Here is a 27,446-nt window from a genome sequence, read left to right on the forward strand (position 1 = left end):
CATTTTTATATAACATTCATAATCACAGTGTTGCATAAGAGCGAGCTAACATTAACCAAGGAACAATTTGAATTCACATATCCATGGAGAAGGGGACCCTGCTTGACAGACGAGCTTCCTGTCCTGTCTGCAGCTCGCCCATGCATCTCCTGGGTGCCAGAGAGCCCCACACTCTCTTCTCAGCAACAACAGAGGGAGGAATTGAGGTAAACAAGCCCACTTCACTTCAACTTGTCAGCTTTAAATAAAATCTTCTGGAGCTGAAAATGAGAAACTTGAGAGAAGATAATTGTGTGAAGTATTCAAATTCAACATTGGGACAGATTCACTGTTTTCCTTCGCGTTCCCTAATCTGCTACAAAAGTTTCTTAAAATTACTCCATAGATAACTTTAATAAGATATCTTGTCTAAGGAGCCTTAGGAGAAGAGTTGGCTCTTTTTTATTCTTATTTCTTTTTCTCCCTTTCTGTCCTTTTGCCTTAGGAAAAAGCTCAGGTCATCATGGGTAACCTCTGTAATCCACTAATGATAATCTATGACCTCTCCAGCAACTCCTGATTATCAGTGTTTAAATCAGAAGAGATATGATGCATCATATTTTAAAATATTCTTTCTTTGTTGTGTTATTTGTTTTCTCAGAACTGATTTTATAGCCACATTATATTGGATATAAATATTTATTCAGTTAAAATAATAGGGATAATGTAAACAGTGGATTTGAATATAAATCTTTGTTCTCCACCAGCTTCTCAAATTCAAACATCTTCCTCTTGTGCAGTCAGCAGGCACCACTCTGTGGTAACTCTCGGCTCTCTCCACATTGCTTCTTTGCTTTTTTGGTGTTGGTTTTTTGAATTGTCATAATTCCCTGGAGGATATATTTCCTTAAAGAGAACGTCTATGTCTTCCAGAAAAGACAGCATCTCTTGGTGCAGAAGACAGCCATTACCAGCTGGGCGCTCCAGCAGACTAGAGGAAAGACAAATCAAACACTTCTAGCTGCTACAAGAAATACTTCTTAGCTTAAATGTATCTTCTTCTGTTTTATTTCAATACTGTGTTTCCTTTGTTTTCTACACGAATTTAGAATATTTTTCCTCTTTCTGTTCTGCTCTCTTAAGATGAGAGTCCTGGTGGGAGTTCAGGGGTTGTGTTCCTTCTCACTGTCATCAATATCCTATCTTTTAATTTCCTGAAATTATGCAAATATAAAATTTCTAACATATGTTTAAATGTATTTGAGAAGTTCCATAGGTTGACAAGGAGTGTAAGCACTGCAGTCTATAAATCTTTGAGCATCAGACTATCAAAAATCAATGTTTAATAAGATGGCTATCTGCAAGATATTTTAACCCTTATTATTTTTGTATGTAAATAACAATAACATCATAGCATAGTGTGTTTTAATGAATATTATGTATGTTTTGGAAATATTTCTCAATCTTATTTTATTTTCTTTTAATGATTGCTGTAATGTATATATTGCTGAAAAGTATATTTAAGGTTGATTTGATTTAGTTGTTAAAATTATAGGAAAATTACGCATGGTAAAATTGTGAAACTTAGAGTGTGTATTTTTGAAATCTGTAAAATTCCATTAAAAATGCTAGCTTTTTGTCTATAATTCAAAGTAAGATTATTGCTTTTTGGCATCTGAATTCTAGATATTCCGTCATTTTATTGTCTTGCTTTCTACTTCTAACAGGCTGGTAGGTGACAGTCACTTCTGGCAGAGAGTACAGGGTCTTCGTGAGTCCCGCAGTAGCCACTTTACAACGTGGTGTCTCCAACCAGCAAGATTTGTTTCCCTGGGGTAGTTTTGCTCTAAGCTGACAGGCTTGTTTCTGTTTGTGTGTTTCCCCAGCGACGGCTGGGCTGACAGGTATGACGTGACAGATGGGTACCAGCGAGAAGCTGTTGGAGGAATTACAATCAAGCTCCAGTCCCCCGATGTCAAGTGGTTTGACGATTATTATCTAAAACTCCGGCCAGAAACGAACCTCAGAAACCCTTGGTTCCAAGAATTTTGGCAGCATCGTTTTCAGTGCCGGCTGGAAGGGTTTGCGCAGGAGAACAGCAAGTACAACAAGACTTGCAACAGTAAGCCGATTTATCGTTTCATTCAACGTGGATAAGGCTAAGGCTCCAATTTATGTGAATTGTGTCATGGGGATACTGACTATCACTTGTTAGTGAGGAGAACTCTACCATAAATAGAGTGGGTATTGCCACTTAATGGTGACAAACAGGTTTTATTCTCACTAACAAAAACATATCTGAACAAGTGTTTACTCTGTTGAGATTTAAAATAATTAAATTACCGCTATTTATAGCATTCAAAAAATTGAATGTGTTTCTGTACAGCATTGTGCTGGAAGAATCACATAAATTAGCTGCAGAGTGAAGCGACTCAACATCTCTGAAGGCAGGGGAGCTGTTCTATGCATTTCTATCACCTTGAACAATTAGCAAGGGTATGGCACATAATCCTAAAGAATGAGGTCAAAGAGGAAAACTACTTCCTACTTCTGAAACTAAACCTGAAATAGCAACAGGAAGTTTGGAGTGTGTAATTATAATGTTTTAAGAAACATAACCTCACTGAAGCCATTATTCAGTCATTCAGCAAGTATTTACAAGAGCTCAACAATGTGACAAACCATTACTTTAGTTAAAAGGGTAATAAGATATGGAAGGTTTGTTCCTGTCTTCACGTTTAGCATATTATAAGCTAGGGAACACTGCTGAGAAAAACAGCAATTGCATGCCACCAATGTGGTGAGTGATACATGGTTTAGGCAAAGAAATTGATTTTATCAATTGATTATATTGTCACACATTCTAATATAGCCAGGGAGAGCTGAAATTAATATGCAAGTCAACTTTACCAAAGCTTTGTTAAAACTGATAATGAATTTGTGGAGAATGACTTATCCCACATGTTGCAATAAGAACCAGGCACAAATTTGCAAAGAGACCGAATGGCTCAGTTGCTGGGCTACTTTCATTCATCTTGTGAGGACAGTAGTTTGTGTCAGCCTTTGCCACTGGAGCTCAGGACAGTTCCAACCCATAGACAGGTTGCCATATCCCTGTATCAAAATAAGGAAACGGTGAGCTAATCTAGCAGCCTCTCATTGAGAGAGCATCCATCCCGAGTGTTGCTGTCATGTTATTCTTTTCATGACGCGATGGAGTTAATAGTGATGGTTTGTGCTTACTTTAGCATTATTTGCCAAAACACGAACATAGTCCCCTTGTATTGATCCTTATTCAGGTAATGAGAAAAGGGAAGGAGTGTCACCTAACATTTCTATTGCTGTGATAAAACACAAGAACCGTAAGAAACTCGGGGAGGAAAAAGATTATTTAGCCTATGTTGTTGTTAGAAAACTATAATGTTGGCATGCCCCAGCAAGCTCGCAGAGCAGCCGCTAGTCCGACAAGGACAGCTATGGGTCCCTGCAAGATCCCCAGGGTGGCAGGCTGGTCCCGCTATGTGGGTGCGGCGGATAAAAGACTTACAGGACATAGTAAATAGACATAAGGCTAAACATAAAGGTAAACATTTATTACTTAAAGAAGAGGGAGACAGAGAGACAGAGACAGACATAGAGGAGACACAGAGAAGACACATGTGTACACCCCAAGAGAGGGGAACAGAAGGAAGGGGTTAAGATGGCGACCAGGGGGTCAAAAGTGGCTGGGAGTGGGCGTGGCTTGCCCTTAAAGGGACCAAACCAAAAGAATAACAGCATATACTTTGATATTCCACATTGTGCGATAAGATATCAAAGTCTTTCATTAAAGGATACTAGGGCAGGAACTCAAGTCAGGAAACCAGTAACAGCAACTGATACAAAGACCATGCAAGAATTCTGCTTACTGGCTTCTCAGCCTGATTGCTTACTATTCCAGGAACAGCTGCCTAGGGATAGAATCATCCAGAGTGAGCTGGGTGCTCCCACATCAATCATCAATCAAGAATAAGCACCACAGGCTTATCCACAGTCTAATCTGATGTGGGGGAACATCTCCTCAAGTGAGATTCTCTCTTCCAAAATGACTGGATTGCGTGAAACTGACCTAAAACTAGCCAGCACAGAAGAAAAACTGGAGGGTAACACATAGCATTGGTCAATGAAACCCCCAAATCAGAGAAGCATGGGCTAAGAATATGTTTGCTTCTCTGCTATTCAGTTCCCTGCTGCTTCTTGCCTGGATGTGTAAAAGCTTATTCATTTTCTTTGTTTTGGTTTTTCACTTTCATGGCTATGACTTTGGTAGAACGGCAGAGAGGGAGCATGGCTGTACTGTCACCTCCTGAGCCCATTTCTTGAGTGTTCTAATCGCTCTCTAGGTTTTCTTTTTCCATGAAAATATTCATTTCCCTTTCTCAGTCTTTCCTCACACCAAAATAAACATCTATCCATTTCATAAATAAGTTGTTTCATCCTTTGTGCTTATGTTACATTTGCACTTAGGGGACACTCACCTTTTGAACTGAAAGTTGCTAATGTAGTCACTTTTTCACACAAAGTTGTGAATTGCATGGGGAACAATAGCCTCATCACCATCCACTTAGAAGCAGCTGCAGACTCCAGAATTCTTTCCTGGTGTGCTGTAAAGACACATACAAAGAATTCCCATCTTTTCATTAGCATGTAAATACTTTATAGTCGCCATTCTACAGACTCCCTTATTTTTCAAGAATGCTTTCTTGTTTATCTTTACTTTTCCAAATTCCTAGAAACTTTGAATCTGTAGCAAATATTTAATAAACTTGAAAAAACAATTATCATTTTATTTCTCTTAAATCCTGGAAGTTTCCCAACACTAACCTCCCAATCTGAAGACTGAAACTGAGTGAGCCATTGAAGGGGAACAGGTTGAACTTCTTTATAGGATTTCTGGGTCTAAATCTAAAACATTTGAGGGCTGCCTCACACCCAGAGCCTGATTTAATAGGTGTATCTGCTTTACTTTAAGTATCAATGTGATACAGCGTCAGTCATGAACTTGTGCATTCTAGCATGTATTCACTCACAAGCCACGTGGCAAGTAAATTAAAAGTTCATGATGATAATTACCTAAATCATAGGGTTTGGTGCTGTTATACGAGTCAATGATACAAAAGTACAAAGAGTATCCTTGATTATTTTACATTTAAAGTCCCAAAAGCTGTTGACACGGTTCCTGTGTCACAGGGAGTCTCTTACTGCTCAGAAAACGGTAGTAGTAGCAGCAACAGAAGGAGCAGCATCCACCCATAAGCCTTTCCTGTATCTACTACATCAGGGATTACATATTCCAAATGATGTCTAGGAGCTGGAAATGTTTGCATTTATGTTACAGTGAGTTTCCAGCTGGAGCTATAGTCTTTCTAATAGATGTGTCTCCCGAGGGTTTAAGGTGCGTTACTTATGACCTTTATTCTTCATTTATCAGAATTCCATGCCGTTATGTTGAGGGCTGAGCTGATCCAAGGCTTTTGCTGAGAACTTGATGTATGAAGAAGGAATGCAGTGGGTTGTCTAAAACCAGGAACATGATTGTCGGAACTAGTAAATGGCTTAGGGTGAGAGCCTCACACAGCTTGGACCACCCTCCAGGACTATGGTTATTAGTCCCAAGGTCACTGTGTGCCTGGTCTTTCATGTTCTTGAAAAACCTTATGTTCCCCTTGGGCAACATTGTCTGATTTAGCTTCTGTCTGACTTTGTCCCCCTGTATGCTGACTTTGTCCCTTTGTATGATATATTCTACTAACTTTATCTCATTCCTCTCCTGAAAATAGTATATAAGGTGCTATACTTCTTAACAAGCTCACTTGGCATAAGCCATGATTTTGTGTAAGGCCAACCAACCCCACCTGCTCTGTCTTTATCTTCTCATCTCATGACCACCTTCCACTTAGGGGCATGCAACAAAGAATGACCTAGGTTTAGGTCACGATTCCATCTTTAATTTACTTTTCAAAGTCTTCATTAGTGATGTAGCTATTGGTCAGAATATTTGAGTATTTCACAAGCTGGCAACTTGACAGAAAATGAAAGCTAGGTTTTTGGGAGGAAGTGATTATCTGAGAGTAAGAGCTGCGAGAATTTAAGAACAGAATTATAAAAGACAAATGAAATGAAACAAGTACCAAACTTAATACCAGGTAATAGATTTCTCATTAAGGCCCCCAATAATAACATTCAAAGAAAAATAAGCTGGAAGAATTCTTATTTTAAAAGCAGAGTTTAAGAAATAGGAGTAATTATGTATCCAGTTCTCTGTCCTGGTGCTTGGTACATGTGATTTTTCTTGATAAATACTCATCGTCAAAAATTATTCACATAAATGCCAAGTGAATGCCATGTATGTGGACATAGACACTATCCCCCAAGTAAGGAAGTGTCTAAGGACTGAAACTTGAATCCAATATGCATTTGAAACAGAGGGTGCAGAGACTTCAGTCAGTTGTTGGATGCAAAAGCTGTATTGTATTAAACAGTAGATTTAGACTCAGGACGCCTAAGAGAAACCAATGAGAATAACTCACACACACACACACACACACACACACACACACACACAAAACTTAGCCTTTCCAAGGACTTGTTCTTGGTAATGATATAGGTTATGCAGTAAAGGACCCTAATTGTAACCAGTGTTACTCATTGAGCACATAGAGGGAGCCAGACTCAATTTTAACATATTTTTTGCTTGTACTAATTGCTATAAATGTGTTTATCCACAATACTGGAACACCTACATGGGATTGTCCTTTCCAAAGCCTTCACGACTGGCCTACTGTTTGAACATCTTAGTAATTGCCAGTGCCACAACCTTTAAAAAATTGTAGAGAATGGCTCCCAGCCCAGATGGTTACTAAACAAAGGAGCTGTTGTCCCCTCCAGCTGTGACATGACACTGAAGTGACAGGACAACTGTCTGTCACAGGCAGGGTCACTGAGAAGATCGCTGTAAAAAGCTTGACTTGTTTAAAAAATAATTTGCATTCATAAATTGTAATTAAGTATTTGCAACATCACGCAAATCAAAGGTGGAATCCAAAGAGAATGCATGATCCGGCATTAAACATCAAAGCATTTAAGTTCTACTCAAGAACTAAGCATGCAGTATTAAAATAAGCAGAGTTCAGTTTGGCCTCAGAAAATACATACAGAGTTACTGTTATTTGCCACTCATTTTTCCTAGATGCCAGGGCCGCATAACACCAAACAAAATAGATTAATACAGTTGCCATCACAAAACATTTATTCTTGTAAAGGGAGAAGAAAGCAAGACAAAACTAATGAGAAAATTATTCATTTTATATGAGATTATCATAGGACAAACATAAATTCCAGAAATAGGATTTATGCTGTTGAGAGGATGCAGTTTTAGTAGAGTAGTCAACTGTGACTTTACTGAGAGAACAGATTTGCATGAATTCCAGAAAATGAGTGGATGATGCTGGCATCCACCAGAAAAAGGAAATCACAGTCGAAAGAGGTGTGCAGTCGTCATACTTTAGGCACCAGTTGGAGGCCAGTGGAAGGAATAGAGTCGGATGTGTGAAAAGAGTAAAAAGTGACAACAGAAGTAACAGAAGTTGAGTTCTTCTGGTGCTTTGCAGGTGTTATATAGTGAGTCTGGCTTTTACTCCAGAGAACTAAGAAGCCAGGATGTGAGCAAAGGAAGGACTTTAGAAGGCACCTCTTATCATTGGTTTCATGGTTGTTGCTGTTATTGTATTCTATTTTGATAACTCCTTGATTATGCTTCACTTTTTCACAGACTGTCAGGTGATAAAGCGTTTATATCAGTGTCTAGATTATATGGGAAGAATTCTGGACATATATGCTTAGGAGTAATCACTGCCTTTCAGAGCATCTAAGACCAAATGAAAGGGACGGTGGGTGTGAAAGACTCAGGGAAGAGCAAAAGATAGACAACAGTGTGAGAGAAAAAAAAAATGACGTTAGAATCGAAGCGTCCATTACGAAAGAATTTGGGTTTGAACGTGGTTAGTAACAATGGAATTCTAGTCCACAAGCCACCTCACATTTCACTGGGTTTGGAAGTGTATCTGTCATGTTCAGAGATGGGAAGGGATTAGATTGATTGAAGTGGGAGAGAAGACAAAGAAACAGAGACAAATTGGAAACCTTATGTATATTTGATGCATAGCTGAAATGTCTGAGTTTGAGACTGAATTGCAATGCAAAGATGTTGAATATTTTTAAGCATGCCATTTTCTGATACCATTAATGATGATCTGGTCATTATTTGAAGAAATTTCATCTTTCAAGAATTTTTCTTTAACCATTAAAACTAATGGAAATGTCTTTTTTGTGAAGTAAAGCTCTCAGATCCAGATATCAAGTTCCTTCACGCGTTACAGCAGTGGTGAGGCCAAAATAGAATAGATACTCCATAAATTCATTCCTTTTTTTCTGATTTCATGGGAAAGCCTCATTTCCGAGCCTACCTTGCAGTAACTAACTAGTATTGGCCAACAGAATGTGCTGTGAAGTGATATGTACCATTTATAGACATGATACCTAAAAACTCACTAGAGATTCTAGACTCACACTCCTGCCCACATCCAGATGGCTGAAAATAAGCATTCAGGAGAGCCAAAGTCATGTGATAGAAGTGTCACTTGGAAGACTCAAGAGCTTCACAGTTGAACTCAAACTGTTATGTGAACAAGAGATACACTTGTATTGGGTTAAGATACAAGATACATAACAAGATATGTTATGGTTGTCATAACAGCTTTTAATGACCAGGACTTGCTACCTTTCTGTTTCTCCCTGTGGATAACAATTACCATGCTTTAGTCAAGATGTGTAAATGCCAGTCAATGAGCAAAGTGACTACTAGAATTATAGGATCCATCTGTTGCCATAGCAACTCCCCAGTGAGTCACAATTTACTTCCTTTTGGAATATATCCATGATATTTAAGCTGTTTCTTCCAAAATATTGTACAGTTTAGTTAGAGGCTTCACGATTATCAGAACAGATACTAAACAGTCCCTGAACGGCATATGATTTATTTTTATTTAATGCATTATTGAAATGAATCCAGAGTTTTTATTAAATTTAAATTTGATAAAGAAAAGAATTAACTTTTTCTTTATCAAGTTATCCTTTTTTCAAAAGTCCACTAAACAAGATCATGAGCTAATTTTGAGAATAATGGAACAAAATTCATTTGCTAGTTGGTCTCTTCCTTCTAATGTTTCTAATTCATCAATAGATATTTTAAATACAGAATTCATAGGAAGTAGAGAGTGATTGAAATATTGGGGTGGGTAATGTAACTCAATCAGGAAATGATCACCAAGTAAGCATGAAGGCATAAATTTGGTCTCTAGCATCCAAGTATACAACAGGGTTGAAAGAATGAAGTGAGCAGAGATTACTTTGGTGGTTTTAAAATTAGGTAACGGACAACATTTTAATAGAAAATGGTGAAAATAGGGATATAAATTAATTGGAAGGATTTTTCACAAGGAAGATAAGGTCTGCTAAAGTATTTCAAGTTTGATGTTACAAAGATGCATATTTTCAGATAACTAGGGGAAATCAGAGAAAGTTTGTAGTGTGGTGATTAAAAATATATACCTGCATGAAATTACTGACTGCAAGTAGAAGATTAGAAACCTTTATGGAAGCAACGAGAAGCCAAAGAGAGTGGTTAATGGAGTCGACCCTAATGCATGTCTTCAGATATCACTTCAGGAACAACTGAGTCCATTGGACCCAAAAATTCTGCCAATATAAGGTAAACTCACATATTACTAATACGACTAATACTATTAAATTGACTGAAGCGTGGTAACAATGTGTTTTCTGACAAGTCTTGGTACTTAAAAAGCTAGATTTATTATATAGGTCTTCAAATTAATACCTCTGTGATATAAGACAAGTTATTTGAAATTTCATCCCTTAGATTCTTCAGCTGCAAATTTGGGGTGACACTATATCTCTATATCATAAAAAAAGCCCCTGAGAACATGCCATGAGCATTTAACATCGGATCTTAGCAGATGGCTTAGGAGAGAAACGTCTGGCCACAGTACTGAAGAGAGGAGGTCCATGATAAAGTGTGGCTGGGTTTCAGCGAGAGCTCAGTTCTGTCTCCTGGCGTGCAGATGAGTTTTTCAGAGTTCTCACTTGTCAGAAGAGAAGGAGAAAAGGACCACATGTCTCTTCTAAAATAACTAACCCTCTTGTGAAGGCCCTGTCCTCATGGCTTCACCCAAACTCAACCAACTTCTATAATTTGGGAGAGGACTCCATACCATGCCTTCTTAAATACTTAATACAATTCAATAAATTGTCACCATTAGGAATACTCCTTAGCATCATCTGTTTCTCAAAACAATTCACAGCACTAAGCATTCTCAAACTTAAGCGTATATTCAAAAACTAAAATTCTGAAAAGAAAATGTTAAGAATTTCATTCTTTGAAGAAAGAAATAAATAGAAATTACAAAGTCTCCGTCAAAGAAGAAAAATTCTAAAAATGTTTGTGCACTTACAGACTATCTGCAAACTTGCTACAACAAATGTTTCATGTTAGGAGATTATACATATTTAACTTTAATTGATGTGCTTGCAAGTTTATGTCAACTTGTCATAGACTACAGTAATCTTAGAGGAGGAAACCTCGATTGAGAAAATGCCTCCATAAGATCAGGCTTTGGTTAAGCCTGTAGAGTGTTTTTTTTTTTTTTAATTAGTGATTGATGAAGAAGACTCAGTCAATTGAGGGTGGTGCCATCTCTGGGCTGATGGTCTTGAATTCTATAAGAAAGTAAGCTAAATAAGCCATGTAAGGAAAACCCCTCCATGGCCTCTACATCATTTCCTGCCTCTAGGCTCATGCCCTGTCTGAATTTCTGTTCTGGCTTCTTTCAGTGATGGGATACAATGGAAATGTGCAGGTCCAAGAAACCCTTTTCTCCTCAACTTCCTTTTTGGTCATGGTGTTTTATTGCGACAATAGAAACCCTAACTAAGAGAATAGATAAATGTTGTTCCCAAGGAATACAAGCGAAATAAGAAAGCAGCAGTCAAGCTATTTAACGGCCTAGTACAACATCCAAGTTATGGCAAAGTAACTCATAGCATATAAAAGCTGACTTTAGTGGTGTGCTTCTGTGTCCTTTTGTAGCAGTGTAGTCTTGGCCACCATCAACTATTTCCGCTTCTGTTCTAACCTGTAAAATTTGCTTTCAATTTATAGAGTTGTTGGAAGTACTAGCTAAGGAATGTGTGCCTGAACGTTTGATGTGAAGACACCTGGTTAGAAAGGAGCCATATGCTCCACACCTGCTCTATTTTTGTGACATCTCTTGGTGCGCTCTACCACAGCCTCTGAATTCAACCTGGCTTTTCTATATTGGTTTGGGCTATAACATTTGGGGAGTTATTCCAGCCCTCTTTTCCCTAAGCTAAAAGTCATCCCTTCTTTTCCAGGAAAGTATTTTGTTTTGTAACCATCCTTTTTCTTAAAACTTCTTGTAGAACATCCCTTATAGATTATAAGGCATAAAATGCATGGCATAGTGAATGCAATGTAAGTCAATACAGACACATGCGAGTACTCAATAATTTTAATAGTAATCTAAAATAGTGATCTTAGTAGAAGGGACACACTAGACCACTAGGTACTCTTTTGTAATGATACTTTGACTAGATTCAAAGAGGGTATGTGGTAGACCTTTGATAGAATGCAATGATACTGGATATTCAAACAGTAGGACGCAGGAATGGGCATTTCTTTTATTTCCCTGCATTCCTCTGTATAAAAGTGCTAAAGTAGGGCACATTCTCATCTGAGACCAAGTTTGGCTGTTTCGTTCCTTCTTTTCTCAGCAAAATCAAGTTAATAAACTAACTTGCCTCGACATTAGAAAATGTGACTCTCTGGACCTTGAGCATTTGAGCTATTTAATCTGCTTCTGGGAGACCTGCCAGATATTACTGGTACAATATTTTAATCTGGGAAGAAAGGAATGAGTCCCTTTGATTATGAATTTGTTTATTCATTTCATTGATTATAGAATGAATAACAAAACAATTTCTTAGTTGAAATACAGGCATTGTTTGATAAAATTGTGCCTTATTAATGAACGTTGAGAAATAGTGATTTATATTTTGATTCCCCATCAGTAATATCTTCTTAGTGTTACTATACTAGGTGGGATGTGGGGCATGGCTAATTCTAAGAGTCCTAACAAAATAGATACACTTGACCCCTTTATTACATTTATATTGCTATAATAAAACAACATGACCAGAAGCAGCATATAGAAGGAAGAGTTTATTTGAGCTATGGTTCAGGAGGGATAAGAATCTAACATGACAGGGAATTGTGAAAGCAGGTGGTAGGAATGGCGGCAGGAACAGTCAAGAGCTCACATACCAAACCACCAGCAGGAATCAGAGATAACAAATTTGGAATGGTGCAGTCGTACAGTTCTTAGATCCTCCCTGCAGTGCAGTGGCACACTTTCTCCAAGAAGGTCACCTCCTTAGCTTCCCCAAACCATGGCACTACCTGCCAAGACCTTGGGGAACATTTCATCCAATCCACCATACCAGCCAATCCTTGAAGGCAGATAAAGGAGCAGTGATCAAGAACGGAGATGAGGTTTGTTCTCAGTGGAACTATGTTTCAGAGATTTAAGGTCTAGTGACCTAAGATCTCGCTGTTATGTAGTAAAGAAAAAAAGGAAAGGGAGAGAGAGAGAGAGAGAAAGAGAGAGAGAGAGAGAGAGAGAGAGAGAGAAGCAAGAATGAACTTATTTCAAATCATCATGGTCTGACCATGGTATTATTATTATCTTAGGTAGATATTTCAAATCAGGCCATTTAGCGCTTTGTTTGTATCAAAAATATGTCTGTTGCTTACTGTGTGTCTGTTCTTTGTCTTAAGCTATTCACACATTGGACCTGTTGTTCTTGGTATCCAAGGCAGCTGTAGAAGAGAAATACTCAGGGCAATGCAGAAGTAATATGAAGAAACAAGATAGAGTCAGAAAAAAAAAAAACAACTGGAGTCAGCTAGGTCAAGTACGAGACACTCCTTAATTAGTGCCATCAGACCCCAATTCTGTTTCTAAAACAAAAGGTAAAGCATCGGAATGGCATGAAGTGTGCTATTTCAAACTCAGACAATATGGGATAGTTTAAAATGATAAATCACCAGCTGTGGTTAGGGTTGTGTTCTTACAGGTCATGTTCTAACTAACCCTCTCGACAGCACGTGCCAAGTTTGCTAGTCAAACATGCTCCAATGGCTGACATTGTTACTGTGTTATCATCTTACCATCCTGCTAACTTTCTCAGTGTTATTAGAGAATGCACAAAAGAAGATATGAACAAGGGCAGACTTTGGTACTCTCGGGAAAGACTTAATTAAATTAATTCAGCAGACCAAAAAGAAAGGAAAATTCATCTACAGATTCTGTCTCTAAACTGAATTGCAGACTCAGCCACAGGCAATTGAAAGGTGCAAGTAAGCCTTCAGGGTACAAGGCATCTACCTCCAGGAAGGGGAGAAGCTAAGCCAGGGAACTGAATTTGACATCTGTATTTTCCTTCTCAACCAGTATGCATCAGAAAAACTTTTTCTTCAAGATTTTAGCTTTTTTGTCTGAAATTTGGGCCTAGTGTTCATTAAAAGAAAATTTTACATATTAAAGTCACCCAAATACTTTAAACAATGGTTCTGGAGTTCTAAGTGTGAACTTTCTCTTGTTAGTAGAATTGTTACTCTTACCATCGGAGTGGAATAGTGTACTTGGAATACTGCCCACCATGTACCAATGTCCAAAGTTTATATCAGGGCTACATTTTGTAGACATGACTGGTTGATGGCCTTCTGGCAATAATCCAGTCTCCACATCAGCTGTTGGTGAGTAACCAAAACCCCTATCTAGAAACCATTGCTGTTAACATTGTTTTCCTTTCTGGCATAGCCAGCCCTCACCCTAGATTGTCTGGCTTATCTAACCCTAATAAAAGGCAATTCTATCAGTTATGATATCAATGACCTCCCAAAAGCTGAAGACTGAGAATAGACATTTTGAACAAAGCCAAGTTATTTACTACACGGACTTCACTAAAGGTTGTTTTCTATATACCAATTCCAGGATTTTACTTTTGTAAAATTTAAGTATTACTCTATTGAACTATCACCATGCACTTAAGCCTAACAGTATATCAAATAGATTGAAGGTACTGGGAAGAAATAGTAATCACTGAGTTAAAACTTCTCTAATCAGTAAATAGTTTATGAGTGTGATGGCAGGTTACTTTCTAAATAACAATTTAAACTCATATCATTGTAGTCTGAAGCTGCTTGTTCGTTTCCCAGCTTCAAATAATCACACAGAAACTGTATTATTACAACACTGTTTGGCCTATTAGCTCATGCTTCTTTTTCGCTAGCTCTTAAATCTTAAATTAACCTATTTCTACTAATCTGTTTATCACCACATGGTTGTGCCTACCAGTTAGTTTCCTTCCAACATGCAGAGCCTGTCTCCTGGTGGCTGCATGACTTCTCCCTGACTCCATCTACTCTCTCCTTCTCTATCTGCTTGGCATTCCCATCTTGCCCTATTCTGCACTACAATAGGCCCAAAACAAATTCTTCATTAACCAATGGTAATAAAACATATTCACAGCATACTGAGGGGTATCCCACACCATATCATAACTATTCTTTGTATTCACAATGAATTAATGGTAACTGTATTATATTAAGTAAATTGAATTAAGCCTATCTTTTAAATTATTATTTGGATAAACAGTAGATCTACCAAGAGGATTCTTGTGGGTAGAGGATCAAAGACAGAAGCCTGTACTGGATCTCTATACTTTCATGGAAAGAGAGGGCTCCACTCTTAACAAATTGGATACAGTTTTTCTCAGGCTTCATTGCAGTAAATACCACTCATGCCTTTATATTATTTAACTTTCTTTAGCTTTCTGAAAAGATGTTCCAATATAAGTGACACTTGCTAAATTTTCATTGCCTAGGAGTCATAGAATATATAGCATGGCAGGCTGAGTCTGCTTCAACTCCCTGTTTGATAGGATTGGATAGTCTTACATAATCTAAAGTGAAGAGTACATCTAAACTAGCAATGGGTTTGGCATTCTATGAAGCATATTTATAAACATTACACTGTCTTAATTTAATGATTTGGAAAACTTAAGTGATCTCATTACCACCCTCATTATCACAATCAACATTTTTAAGCAACTGCTTGCTAGGTTCTATACAATTATATTTTGTATTCCAATCAATCTTATGAGATAGTTGCCTTGCATGTGCCTATGTGCCTTTACTGGTAGAAAAAGAAAAGCTTGGAGGGTATCAATGGCTCCTTTGAGATTACATAACTCATAAATGGCCTAATAACCTTGAGTCTCAGGCTATGTAATTCAGAATAAATTAAGTGTTGGGCTGGTTCCTTCACTGTCACACTGGAGATTTATCTGTCTGTCACTATCAGACATTTTATTGACTACATAATATAGTGTATGCATAGCAGATATCTGAGAATTCTAGTGATTAAAGCTGCTTTCTTTTTAGTATAATTTTTATTTTATTATATAATATTGCATTATTAATTCAACAGCTTATTTATTGCCAGTATGTACTGGGTACTAGGCTGACAGGTTCATGATATAAATCAGTAAATGATTCTTTAATTACATTATCTGTGAAACTTACATTCCAATTATTAAGTATCTAAAAGCAAAAATAAATATAAATTTGAGTCTAAGTTTGTTCTGGGTAATTTTTATTTTCTCTTTTAAATATTTCTGGGCTTCTTTATTTTGACAACATATAAAAATTAGTTATTTTCCTCTCATATATTACTGACATGGGTATAAAATTATCACTATAAAAATCAATATTTTATTTAAAGACATAAGCCAAGTCCTCTTGCCAAGTACAAATTTGTTTCCTTATCTTTCTTAAAACTTTAAAAAATGTATTTCAAACAAAACTATCTATTTTCATTTTACATGCCAAATCCAGTTCCCACTCCCTCCCCTCCTACTGCTCCCTCCACCTTCTCCCCGCCATCCTATTCCCCATCCACTCCTCAGAGAGGGGAAGGCTTCCCATTGGAGAGTCAACAAAGTCTAGCACATTGCTTTGAAGCAAGACAAAGGCCCTCCCCACTCTATCTAGGCTGAGCAAGGTATCCCTCTAAAGAGAATGGGTTTTAAAAAGCCAGAACACGTAATAGGAATAAATCCTGGTCTCACTGGCAGTGACCCCATAGACCGCCCCAGCCTTACAAGTTTCACCCACATTCAGAGGGTCTAGTCTGGTCCAGCGCTGTTTCCCTTACTGTCATACTGGAATTGGTGGGATCCTATTAGCTCAGGTAAGATGTTTCAGTAGGTATCCACATCACGATCTTGACCTCTTTGCTCATATTCTCACTCCTCCTACTCTTTGACTGGACTTTGGGGGTTGAGCCCAGTTCCCCACTGTGGATCTCTACATATGCTTCCATCAGTTGGTGGTTGAAGATTCTATGATGATATTTAAAATAGTCATCAATCTGACTATAGGGCAAGGCCAGTTTGGGCACCCTCTGCACTATTGCTTAGGGTCTTGCTTTGTTTCTTCGTTTTGTTTGCCTCCAACATCATCTCTATGTTTCCTCTAAACTAACCTTGCTCTGTAAAACTGCTTTGATATTAGATGGTATTCAATACCTGCTTGTAAAATGAGCAAATGAATAAGTACCACAGTTTGGCTAAAAGGAAAGATGTCAGCATCTGGAATCTTCCTCTCTGTTTTAGCCTTTGAGGACCTGGTGGGTTATAAATCAAAGAACATTAATATCCAACTTATCTGTAGGCAATACATATTTACAATGGCAAGGTGAATACTAAATTGAATTACTTCTCTTATAACTTCTTTTAAAATATATTCTATATTCTGTTCTTTTTGGGTGTGATGTGTTGCTAAAATTTCTATAAATTACTATGTTCTTCAAATCATTGTTTTTCAACTTTGAATTTTGAAAACAGATTGATATCAAATACTATTAAGAGAAAAGAAGTTGTGTGACTTCGTGGTGAGACATGAAGGAGCATCTACTTACTGTAGATAAGGAACCAATAACCGACCAAGAAAAAGATTCCAACTATATCTACCTTGGTGAAAAAATGATTTTCACTTCCAATGTATGTGCAACTCAATGGTAACCACATCATTAAAAATCCCATTCGAGCATGGGGATAGGTACATAAAACTTCCTAGCAGAGTGCAATTAGCTCCCCCAGAGTCTCCTCTTCCTAAGCAATTGTTTTCGGTTATATACTCCCAGGCAGGTATTCCATGACTCTTGTAAGTAGATGGGTTGCCTTGGACTTGCAAGTTCCTTTAGCTTACTCAGTCTTAAGAGTCTCTCTTCACCTTCCAAAAAGGAATAGCTACAAGATAATGCAATTCCTTTAGATCTTATGTGCTTTCTGCCCCATTGTCCAGAATATTCCATGAACCTTGGAGATATATGTACTGTATATATATATATATATATATATATATATATATATATATATATATATATACAGTAACAGTCACTTTTTCTCTGGACTTTTATGAAACTCCGTGGTAACTACTGCCTCTACAACTGAGGGTGAAAGAAGCAGTAATCTCTGGGCACAAATATAGGTATTTGTAAGGTAATTTGATGGATACATCATATTCATTTAGTAAGAGATAGCTGGTTTTCCTATAGGACCTACATCAGCCGTATACTTTTTATTCTGGTATATAATATCAATACTTGAAAATGAAAGTGGAAATTGGTTGGTAGTACCCATAACTACTGTCCCACTATTACACCAGTAGACGCAACTTGTCTGGAATGTCGACTCAAATACAATTAATTACAAGGTCCAGAACTAAACTGGAAAATTCTCCTTCTGCAGTTAAGTTCAGTTGTAAATTGTTTCTCAATGTTGTACAGCCAAACTGTGAAATGCATTTAGAAACAAGACTTTAGCATGCAGTCCTGGCATGCAAACAACATAGGAAATAGTTTTATACTATTTTGAGATTATTACATATTGATTTTATCACTCACTCTACCCAAACCATCCCATGGATACCTGACTTTCTCTCTTTCAAATACACAGCATTCCATTCTTCAATTGTTGATGTATGTACAAACACCAGAGGAATCAATTTTTTTTCCAAACAAGACCTGAACACAAAGAGCTTTTGAGGTTTTGGGGACTTTGGGGGCCTTTAGAGCTATTCAACAATGTATGTAGAAATAGCCAATCCCTAGTTCAGGGATCTCTACTCACCTTATAGCTTCTTAAAAAGTCCATTTTCTACCCATATATGACATCTTGATTCAATTTTTTTCTTTCAATATTTTTTGGAATTCAAATATAATTAGATTAATTTTCCACCCATTTTCATGTTTTCATGCCCTCATTCTAACACCTTCCAAGCCCCCCTTGTTGTCCCCTTCTTTCTATGTGTGTGTGGGCTTGTGTGTGTGTGTGTGTGTGTGTGTGTGTGTGTGCTGTGTGTTTCTGTTTTTTTATTCTAGATAGATTTCCAAATCAAATACTGAGAGGTTGGAATCATTTTATTCTATTTTAGTAATGAACTCCTTTTTATTGATTTTTATTAACCTCTACATTTTTCTCTGTTCCCCTCCCTTGCTCTCCCCTCCCACCTTCAACCCTCTCCCAAGGTCCCCATGCTCCCAAATTACTCAGGAGATCTTGTCTTTTTTCTACTTCTCATGTAGATTAGATCCATGTATGTCTCTCTTAGCGTCCTAATTGTTGTCTAGATTCTTTGGGATTGTGCTTTGTGGGTTGATTTTCTTTGCTTTATGTTTAAAAACCACTTATGAGTGAGTACATGTGATAACTGTCTTTCTGGGTCTGGGTTACCTCACTCAAAATGACACTTTTTAGCTCCATCCACTTTTTGACTCTTAAAGAGTGTGGGCAGGATCTTTAAAGTTTAATGCCATTTATTCCAAGCATCAATTAATTTCATGATTCAGTAGCATAATCCATTGTCCTTCTCAACTTCAGTCATCCTGATTCCTAATTCTGGGGTACCACTACTTCAGAGACATTGTGTATCCTACCTCCTGTATTTTATTTGGACAGTTTTGCAATATGAAATCTGCTCGTTGCTGCAAAGAGAAAAAAGCATATTCTATGTCCCACTTCCACTGAAGTCTACTTCCAAGTCTTAAAGCTTCCTTTAGGCACCATGGTCAAACATGGCTCCTGAAAGATTGCTGGGGTATAACTATATCAACCCAGGATGCTTTCTTACACAAGAACACTTTGGATTACTACTTTGGAGAGATAGTTGACCACCTTTAAATGGACTTAATCTTTTTCACCTGTGTCACTGTCTTCTTTTCTCTTCACCTCTTTAGTTAACATCACAGACCTAACACCTCCTAAAGCCTTTCCAAGTATTTCAGAAGCTCACTAGAACAATATTTGGCTTTCTCTCAAGATATTTACCCTAGGAATTTCAGATAGACACGAGTCTTGCCAAGCATAGCTTCAAGTTAACTGGACACACTTCATTGACTGCTTTCCATATTTCTCATCCCCTCCTGAATATTTGAGCACTTTATAATCCTTACTTATAAGCTGGTCTAAATAATTCAGAATTGTCATAATCTTTCCTATACCTTAAAGATTACCTCCCACCCTGGGGCTCAACAAAACCCCTAAAACTTCATGTCAAACCTCATGTCCTTCTTGATTTGGCTTCTTTTTGTTTTTTTAACTCTCCTAAAAAATAAAGTCCCATCTTCACTACTTAAATTGACATTTTAAAAAAGTTTTTTTTTCTAATTCAGATAGTTCAGATACAAAGTACTCTCTAATTATCACAATTCACTTTGTAGAATCATTGAGGCCACAACTTGTATGGTGAACCATGTGATTTCCCTTCTTCTGTATTAATGTTCAGACTTGATAGGTAACCTCTTCACTTTAACCTGGCTTTCTCCTGGCTCAGGGCATGAGTCTATCCATGGGATGCAAACCTTTTGAGTGCCAGGAAGGTCATTTTAGCACAAATCTAATTTGTGTTCTCTTTCCTTTATATTCTTCCAGATGTAAGAAATGGCAAGCCCACAGTTCTATCTCATTCTCCTTGTCACTTTTCCTGCCAAACTCAGATATTAATACAGATGCAAGAATCAGAATGTCACTCTCTATTGTAGATCCTCCCTTATGTAAAGAAATTCTTTGAGAGCAGACAGTAGAATCGCAGCTGTATGTTCTATTAACGACAGGAAACTACACACAACCATTACCATAACTTTCTTACTATCCCATCACATTTGTGCTGCTTTCAAGGACTGCAATACATTTTCTAGCTATCAGCTATTGGGGGAACATTCTCACACTAGCGTTGAGATCTTACTCATTAAGAATGTGTGTTTCCCCATACCACATTGAACATGATCAACCTGAGATTTCCCCCCAGCAAATATTCTCCACTCTCAGATGACTTGTCCTTGATTCTTTGTGATCTTTGCCAAACTTGAAGGTAGTTCTATCACAGTTACCCATCAAAGAATAGCACCTTCCCCAGATGCCTACCACTTACATTAAGAATTGCCTACTACTTACATTAAGCCAAGGAGGGACTCTGTGTGTTTCATAGCTTTCATAAACTTCTTGCTCCTTGTAAGATCTGTTAGCTTCCTGAGTCCTAGAAAGCTCCTTACTCTATCCACAGAGAAACGTTTCAACTTGGAGAAGGTAGCTATACAACAGTTACATACAGACTAGTGTAAAAACATTTAAAGAGATTTAGTCAGGCTAACACATAAGGATACATTCCCACCCTGATCCCCAATGAGAATTTGGTCCCCAAAACAGAAATTCTTTTCTCATGCAGTAATGAATATATTTTTAATTCGTTCACAAAAATAAGTGTTAGGTCAGAAAGAGACAGTTTTCAGTTCATTGTAGAACCTGCAAGCATAACCTTCAAATCACTATATTATAAACTACTAGCATTAAGATTATAAAATAGTTTATGGGTTCATTCTATCATTTTATTCACCTATTGACTCTTCTTCCTCAAGCTTTACTATTGTCATGTGTGTTTGTGCAAAGTAAGGCACAAAGAGGTTAATTGGCTGGTCAAACAAAGACACATAACTGATAAACTAAGTATTGTAATTTAAGCTTCTAAAATGACATTTCATGAGATGTTGCCTACTATAAACGGAAACCCTTGTTTGAAAGAATGCTCACCACTCAAACCAGTTTCGACCTTTGCAGAACTATGTGAAACAGACAAAAAAAATGAGTCTGTCACTACCATGCTTTATTTCCACACCACCAAGGAGATTTAAGGAGATTTGGTTTAATGGTTTTCATGCTACTGGATCTTGTCTTCCATGTAAGATGACAAATGAAGTCCATTGGAAAAGATACAGGGCATATCACTTTGTTTGGAGCACTGACGACATGCATGTGACAGTTAAGCTAGGGCTAAGTTTAAAAGATAATCTTTTCAGAAACTGTTTCTTAAACCCTTACACATTTTTTAACACAGTCCTAATAAATCTGGAAGGTTTTAACTCTGGATGGTGGCGAAGTTTTACCGACTGAAAAGTTTTCTATTATTTAGAAAAGTGGCAGAACATACACATCTCAGTTTTCTTATTTGTAAAAAACTTAGTAACTGATAATAATAGGTTAAAACTATAATATTATTTTCTTAATAAATTTTGCCCTTTCTTATTTGTCGAAATATGTTACATATGCCCTCTTATTTGCTTTTCAGTTGTTCTCAGAAGTTAATCAGGATTATCATTTTCCATTCTCATGTATAGGAAATACATTTATAAGTGTAACTATTGGGTGTTTATTGAGAATTAAGAGAGAATAGAAGTGTGTTTTAGTAAAGACAGCCTGCAGGATACTTTGAACTTCATTTTGAAATTCTAATGCACTATGTATTAGTTTTGTGTCATTAGCTATTCTATCCTTGTCTATGAGCTTACTATTTCTCATATAAACAAGGGCAAAATATAATGTTCACCTTGCACATTTTCTATGAGAGTTGAGGGGATGGGTGTAGTAACCCAATGACAGTATTGTGAGAGATTCTTTTCTCATTATCTTTGACTTCAATAACTACTGTCTTTGAAACATTTTGCGACCAAATGGTTTCTATGAAATCATTATCACTATGACTAAAAGTGTCAATGTGATTACTTAAAGTAGTTTATGCAATAAGTAATCCATACTATTGGTACAATGACTACCCCACTCGGAAGAGTGAACTTCACATACACATACTTTAAAAATGATCAGATATCTCTAATCTACCATGACCATACTCTACTCTCTTTTGTTTTAATGATGACAATTAGTCTTCCCTGTGGACTATTTGTAAACTCTGGGACTGTAGTTTAGTTCTTCACAGGTTTAGATATGACAAGATAATTCATTTTTCTGCAGTTTTCTACTTCATTTCAATTACTTTTTTTTATAAGAAATGAGTTTCTAATTTTGCATAGGTATTCTTTTTAATTAGAAGTAAAAACCTAAATGGAAATAATTTTGGTTGCATCTTGATCATGAGAAATCTGGATTTTAAGTATAGCAAATCTTAAATCCCTAAATGTAGGTAGTGCTGACTTTGCAATTAGCTCAGACTTATCTGGCGATATCTTACATGTAAATTTACTCTGTGTGCAGCGGTACTGAGTTTTCAGTTATCTTGTGCTTCTTACAAGGGTGCGACTTCCGTGTATATTTTCTCAAGTTTTTATAATTTTACTGTAAAGTATAATTTTCCTTGTTTTAAACATGAGATCATCTTGAAAACACATCCATTCAGTTCTACATGGGAAACCCAACCAAGGCTTCAGAAGAAAGTGCCCCTGGACTACAATCACAATTGCATGATAGGAAGCTAATTATTGAATTGGTGAAGCAATATATCTTCAGGAAATATGATAAAATGTAGTTAAAATGGAATTTATAGAAAAGAATGCCAGCAATAAAGATAGAGCAAAGAAAAGAGAGTCTTGTCTTGGTATTACAAGAAAACAGCAATGTCCATAGTATTTTTTTTTTGTCAGACTCTTAAATTTCATTACTATTGAGCTTCATATTCTTATAGAATCAATTTACAGTCTATTTGGAAGTTCCTCAAACATGTCATAATGTGAATGAAAAAACTATGACTGTCTGAAATCAGACATTCATTTGAGGGACATCAACCAGTTGCTGGTAAGCGCTCATTACCTAAACTTAAAAATTGGCATCCTAAATGGAGAAGTATGTGGTGCCTACTGAACTTCTGAGGCTTCTGAAAGGAGAGGACCTACAGCTTTCTAAGACTTCTGGGATCATTTGGTTTACACCATGAGCATTTAGAGGCCACCTTCCTATATTTCAGGTCAAACTATGGCTCGGAGACACTGTGAATGTTGGGAGCTGTATCAGTGAATACAAACTGGTATCAGTGGGTACAGTTCCTGGAGCTGCTGAGCTGCCTCACATAACATGACCAAAAGCCATCCATTACAAAAGCCTTTACCCAGATGATTCCTTACTACTTTGAGTCCCTTGTCCTGATCTAAACCATAGGTCCAACAATCATTTTTTCATGTCATGAATCTTAATACTCTAAGGAAAGCATCTGTATCTTTATTATAACATCATTTTTCTGCTTGGCTCGCTGTATCTTAGGTTTCATATGGTTAATCTATTGGACACCTCTACATTCATTCACTTCCCATGATCCACCAATAAAATTGACAATGCCAAGCACTGTACTATATGCAGAAAATATAATGCTAAATAATACCAAAGAGCACCTAGTACACAGAAAACCAGTTGTCCATTCTGAACTAATCTAAAATCCCTTGGTAGGATTAGAGGCTTTGCAAACCAAAAAAAAATGAATGTTCAACAAATATTAAAGGATTGAGTGAGATGTTCACTTTAATCCACAGTATTAGAACTTGGGAAAAATACAAGAAAAGCAACATTGTCTGAGGCTTCAGGAAAATCACACTCTGGGGGGGGGAGCAGTAAAGTTCATGGATAATTCTAATACATGTCACAAAGAATTATATGTTGTGTGTGGGAAGATGAATCCATTCTTAAGGTGTTTTCCTTGCAAGGATGAGAATCTGAATCCAGTCCTCAGAACCCGCATAAGTACAGAATAAAACAAAAGCAAGCATGGTGGTGTACACTTGTAAAATCAGGACTAACGAGGCAGGAATGGGCAGATCCCCATGTCTTATTGACCAAACAGCCATCTGACTCTAGGGCCATGAGAGACTCTGCCTCACGAGACTAAGATAATGTACTGTACTAGACTCCATCTGTTCATCAAGAGAACTTTCTTTTAGAGGAGAAAGACTACACTGATCTGTGGGTCTGAGGCCAATGATTATAGACTGTTGTTAGAGTTTTTGCTGATCTAATAAATTGGGGGATATCGATTCTACTAGAATAACCATGCATTCACTGGCACTGAGTAATTAGATAGGCTTCCCAAGGCAGATGTGGTTTTCTTTTTGTTGAGTTGATCTTAAATCCAACTAAAGTGCTGCACACCGCGCCCCCGTCTGTGCTCTATTCCCAAGAATTCAGTTTGCGAGGTTCGGGCAAGGGGCTGGAGGTTGAAGAAACACACACAGAAACAGACAGACACACAGACCTCCAATCACTGGTACAAAGGCCCTTCTTTAATAGCACCATGGAGGCTTAAATACCCAGCAGTCAGTGGCCAACAGGTAAAAATCCCATCCTCTGATCCTCTAGGCTAGGCTCAGCTTCTAGTAACTTCAATTAGAAGGCTCTAGCAGGGAAGAGCAGCTAAAGGCCAGGACTCCAATTTGACCCAACACTAGAGAGCTTCTGCTTACTACCAAAGTACTTGTGCTACTACTGCTGAACCTTTAGGATTATCTCACCTTGGTTGTTGACATGGTTCATAAGCTTCATAGCCAGGTAGGACCGTTGATTGTTCCTTTCTCCCTCGAAACTTTTCCTGGAAACTTCTGGGAGCATGAAAGCTTGTCAGAACCTCCACCAATAAAGTCTCATCAACAGGATTTTCAAAATGTGAGCTGAACAAGGACAACACCAATGGATATGCCAAAATGGATGAGGAAAAGTCTATGAGGCCTCAACCCTACTCAAAGAATTATAGGCAACTGAGAAAAGTTGAGAGGTGGTCTTCCCTAGGGAAAAACACAATTGGTTGTCCAATGCCACATAATCAGCCCTGAAAATATCCATGCAAATAACATGAAATGGACTTACCTGATTATATTTAGGAATATGTGTGTACATACATGCATGTAATAACAGTTAATACAAATAAAAGGCCACAAATTGAAGGAGAGCAGGGAGAGATACATGGGAGAGTTTGAAAGAAGAAAGAGAAAGAAAGAAACGTTGCAATTGTAGTATAATCTCAAAAATGAGATTTTTAAAATTAGGAGAACAGCTCTTGAGGAGTGATACCTCTTATTTTCTCAAATATCCACAAACACAAAGAGAGAGGGGGTGGGAAGAGAGAGAATGTTTTATGTTGTAATAGAAGTATAGGTACATTTCCATGGAAGCCCAAAGGTAAGCGATTAATTTGCTTTGGGATATGCTTTGCCTTTCAGCCATAACAGGAAATAAACAGCTGTTCTCCCCACTGTGTGTAACAAAAATTTATTGGTGTGTGCATAAGTAATAACTAGATGTATTTTTTAAAATGAATGAGAGTGGGGGTGAGCTTGCTTCTATGCAATGTTTTTATTATAAGGCTACATTGTGTTACCCGGTAGCACCCTCAAGACTTTCAATTACCTTTTTGAACATGCTTTACCGTCCTCCCCCAACTTATTCTTTTATTTCTCCTTACTGGTTCGTAGACAGAAAGTCATAGGAACAATATGGAAGTGTTCCCATATTTAGAAAAAGAACAGATTTAAAAAATTAGCATGCCACTTTAAAATATATTTGGCTCATTTCTTCACCACGGAATTATGAGCTAATCTGATAAAAAAATTATAAAATTATAATTAATTTGATTCTCACATGAAAATAGAATTTCCATTAATTTAAAGAATTAGGAGGCAAAGATTCTTGGGGACGTTCTCCTTCATCCTTTGGTCTTATTTTCCTCATTCTTAAACTGTGTTGAACCAAACTAAGGTGACGCAATCTCAAATGAGTTCAGAGTCTAAGGAGATGTCATAAAAATGGAGAGAGTTGGTGTTCACTGGGTGAGAATGAGGAAAGTACGGTTATAACTTCGTTTTTAGGAGTATACAAAGCTGGTCATATGCGATGTCTATAAACTAGCACTTGAGCCACTCCGTCTATATCTAAACACAATTTCAACCGGAGACTTCCTTTCCTTGTCCTCGGGACTAGATAGGTGCTCTCTCAAGTCCCTGATATCGAACACATTCTCAGATTTCACCTTCCTATTATAGTTTTATTTTTCTTTGTTGAACACACACTAAACTAAAGACCACATTCTGTGAACTGCAAAATTAAATTTGTAATCACCATTTGGAGGTTTTGTGTATTTGATAATCCTTCTGGAGACTTCTGACCTGATTCTATACTGATAAAATTGGCCCTAAATACTAAAGCTTGCATATCAAGATTCAGTGTAGAATAAAGAGAATAGAAAGAAAGTTTAGCCCTTGTCTGCTTTTATTACACCTTCAAAGATGGTTATAAATAGTTGACGAGTTTGGGTCAGCACAGAACCTCATGCCAAGCTGGGTCTGGTCTTGAGGTAAGTCAACATTGCTAAAGGAGTCCAATTCTCTGGCTTACCATCATGTGAGGTAATTAATATGCCCTTTTCCTCCTACAGCTTACTGAATGAGAAAAGGAGTTGGAATAAAATGAATCCTTTTATTATACGAATTCAGGTCATTGAAATTAGCTTAATAAAACTGGAACCTTTGGCTCCTAGCAAGCATCTGTCACTGTGTCTATAGCTCAGATGTTGAGTTTCTTATTGTTTTTGAGGACAAAGATTTTATCTTTTTCATTTTTGTATTACCAGCATGCAATACTCTGGAATGCAATGTAGACTTAAATACATGAGTTTATAATAAGCAATTTAATCATTTTGAATGAGTCAATAAATTAAAGAACTAATAAAGAAGAAATTCCCCCTAGATCCAAAGCAGCAACAGCAAAAGAATTAACTATAACTCTCTAAGTTCTACTAAAACAGCTGAAGAATGACTATTAGACCAAACAAAAACACATTGTTTAGAAATATAAACAGAAGATCATGAAATACTGGTGAGACTTTTATATCACAACTATATGATTATAAGGCTTAGTTTTCTCCCACTTAATAACAGCCCATGTTTTGG

General features: G+C 37.2%; 1 protein-coding gene across 5 annotated transcripts in view; it reads left to right on the top strand.

Annotated features, from left to right (window-relative positions):
* Positions 1–27,446, top strand: part of Grm5 (glutamate metabotropic receptor 5) — a 427,251-nt gene that overhangs the window by 306,240 nt on the left and 93,565 nt on the right. For all 5 annotated transcript variants that reach the window (XM_048435228.3, XM_048435231.3, XM_048435229.3 and 2 more), the window contains one exon: positions 1,866–2,101. In XM_048435228.3, the coding sequence (XP_048291185.2) occupies positions 1,866–2,101 (236 nt within the window). The remainder of the gene's footprint in view (positions 1–1,865; positions 2,102–27,446) is intronic.

The sequence above is a fragment of the Myodes glareolus genome, chromosome 24 (assembly GCF_982192425.1).
Source record: "Myodes glareolus chromosome 24, mMyoGla1.1, whole genome shotgun sequence".
In the NCBI taxonomy this organism is placed as follows: Eukaryota; Metazoa; Chordata; class Mammalia; order Rodentia; family Cricetidae; genus Myodes; species Myodes glareolus.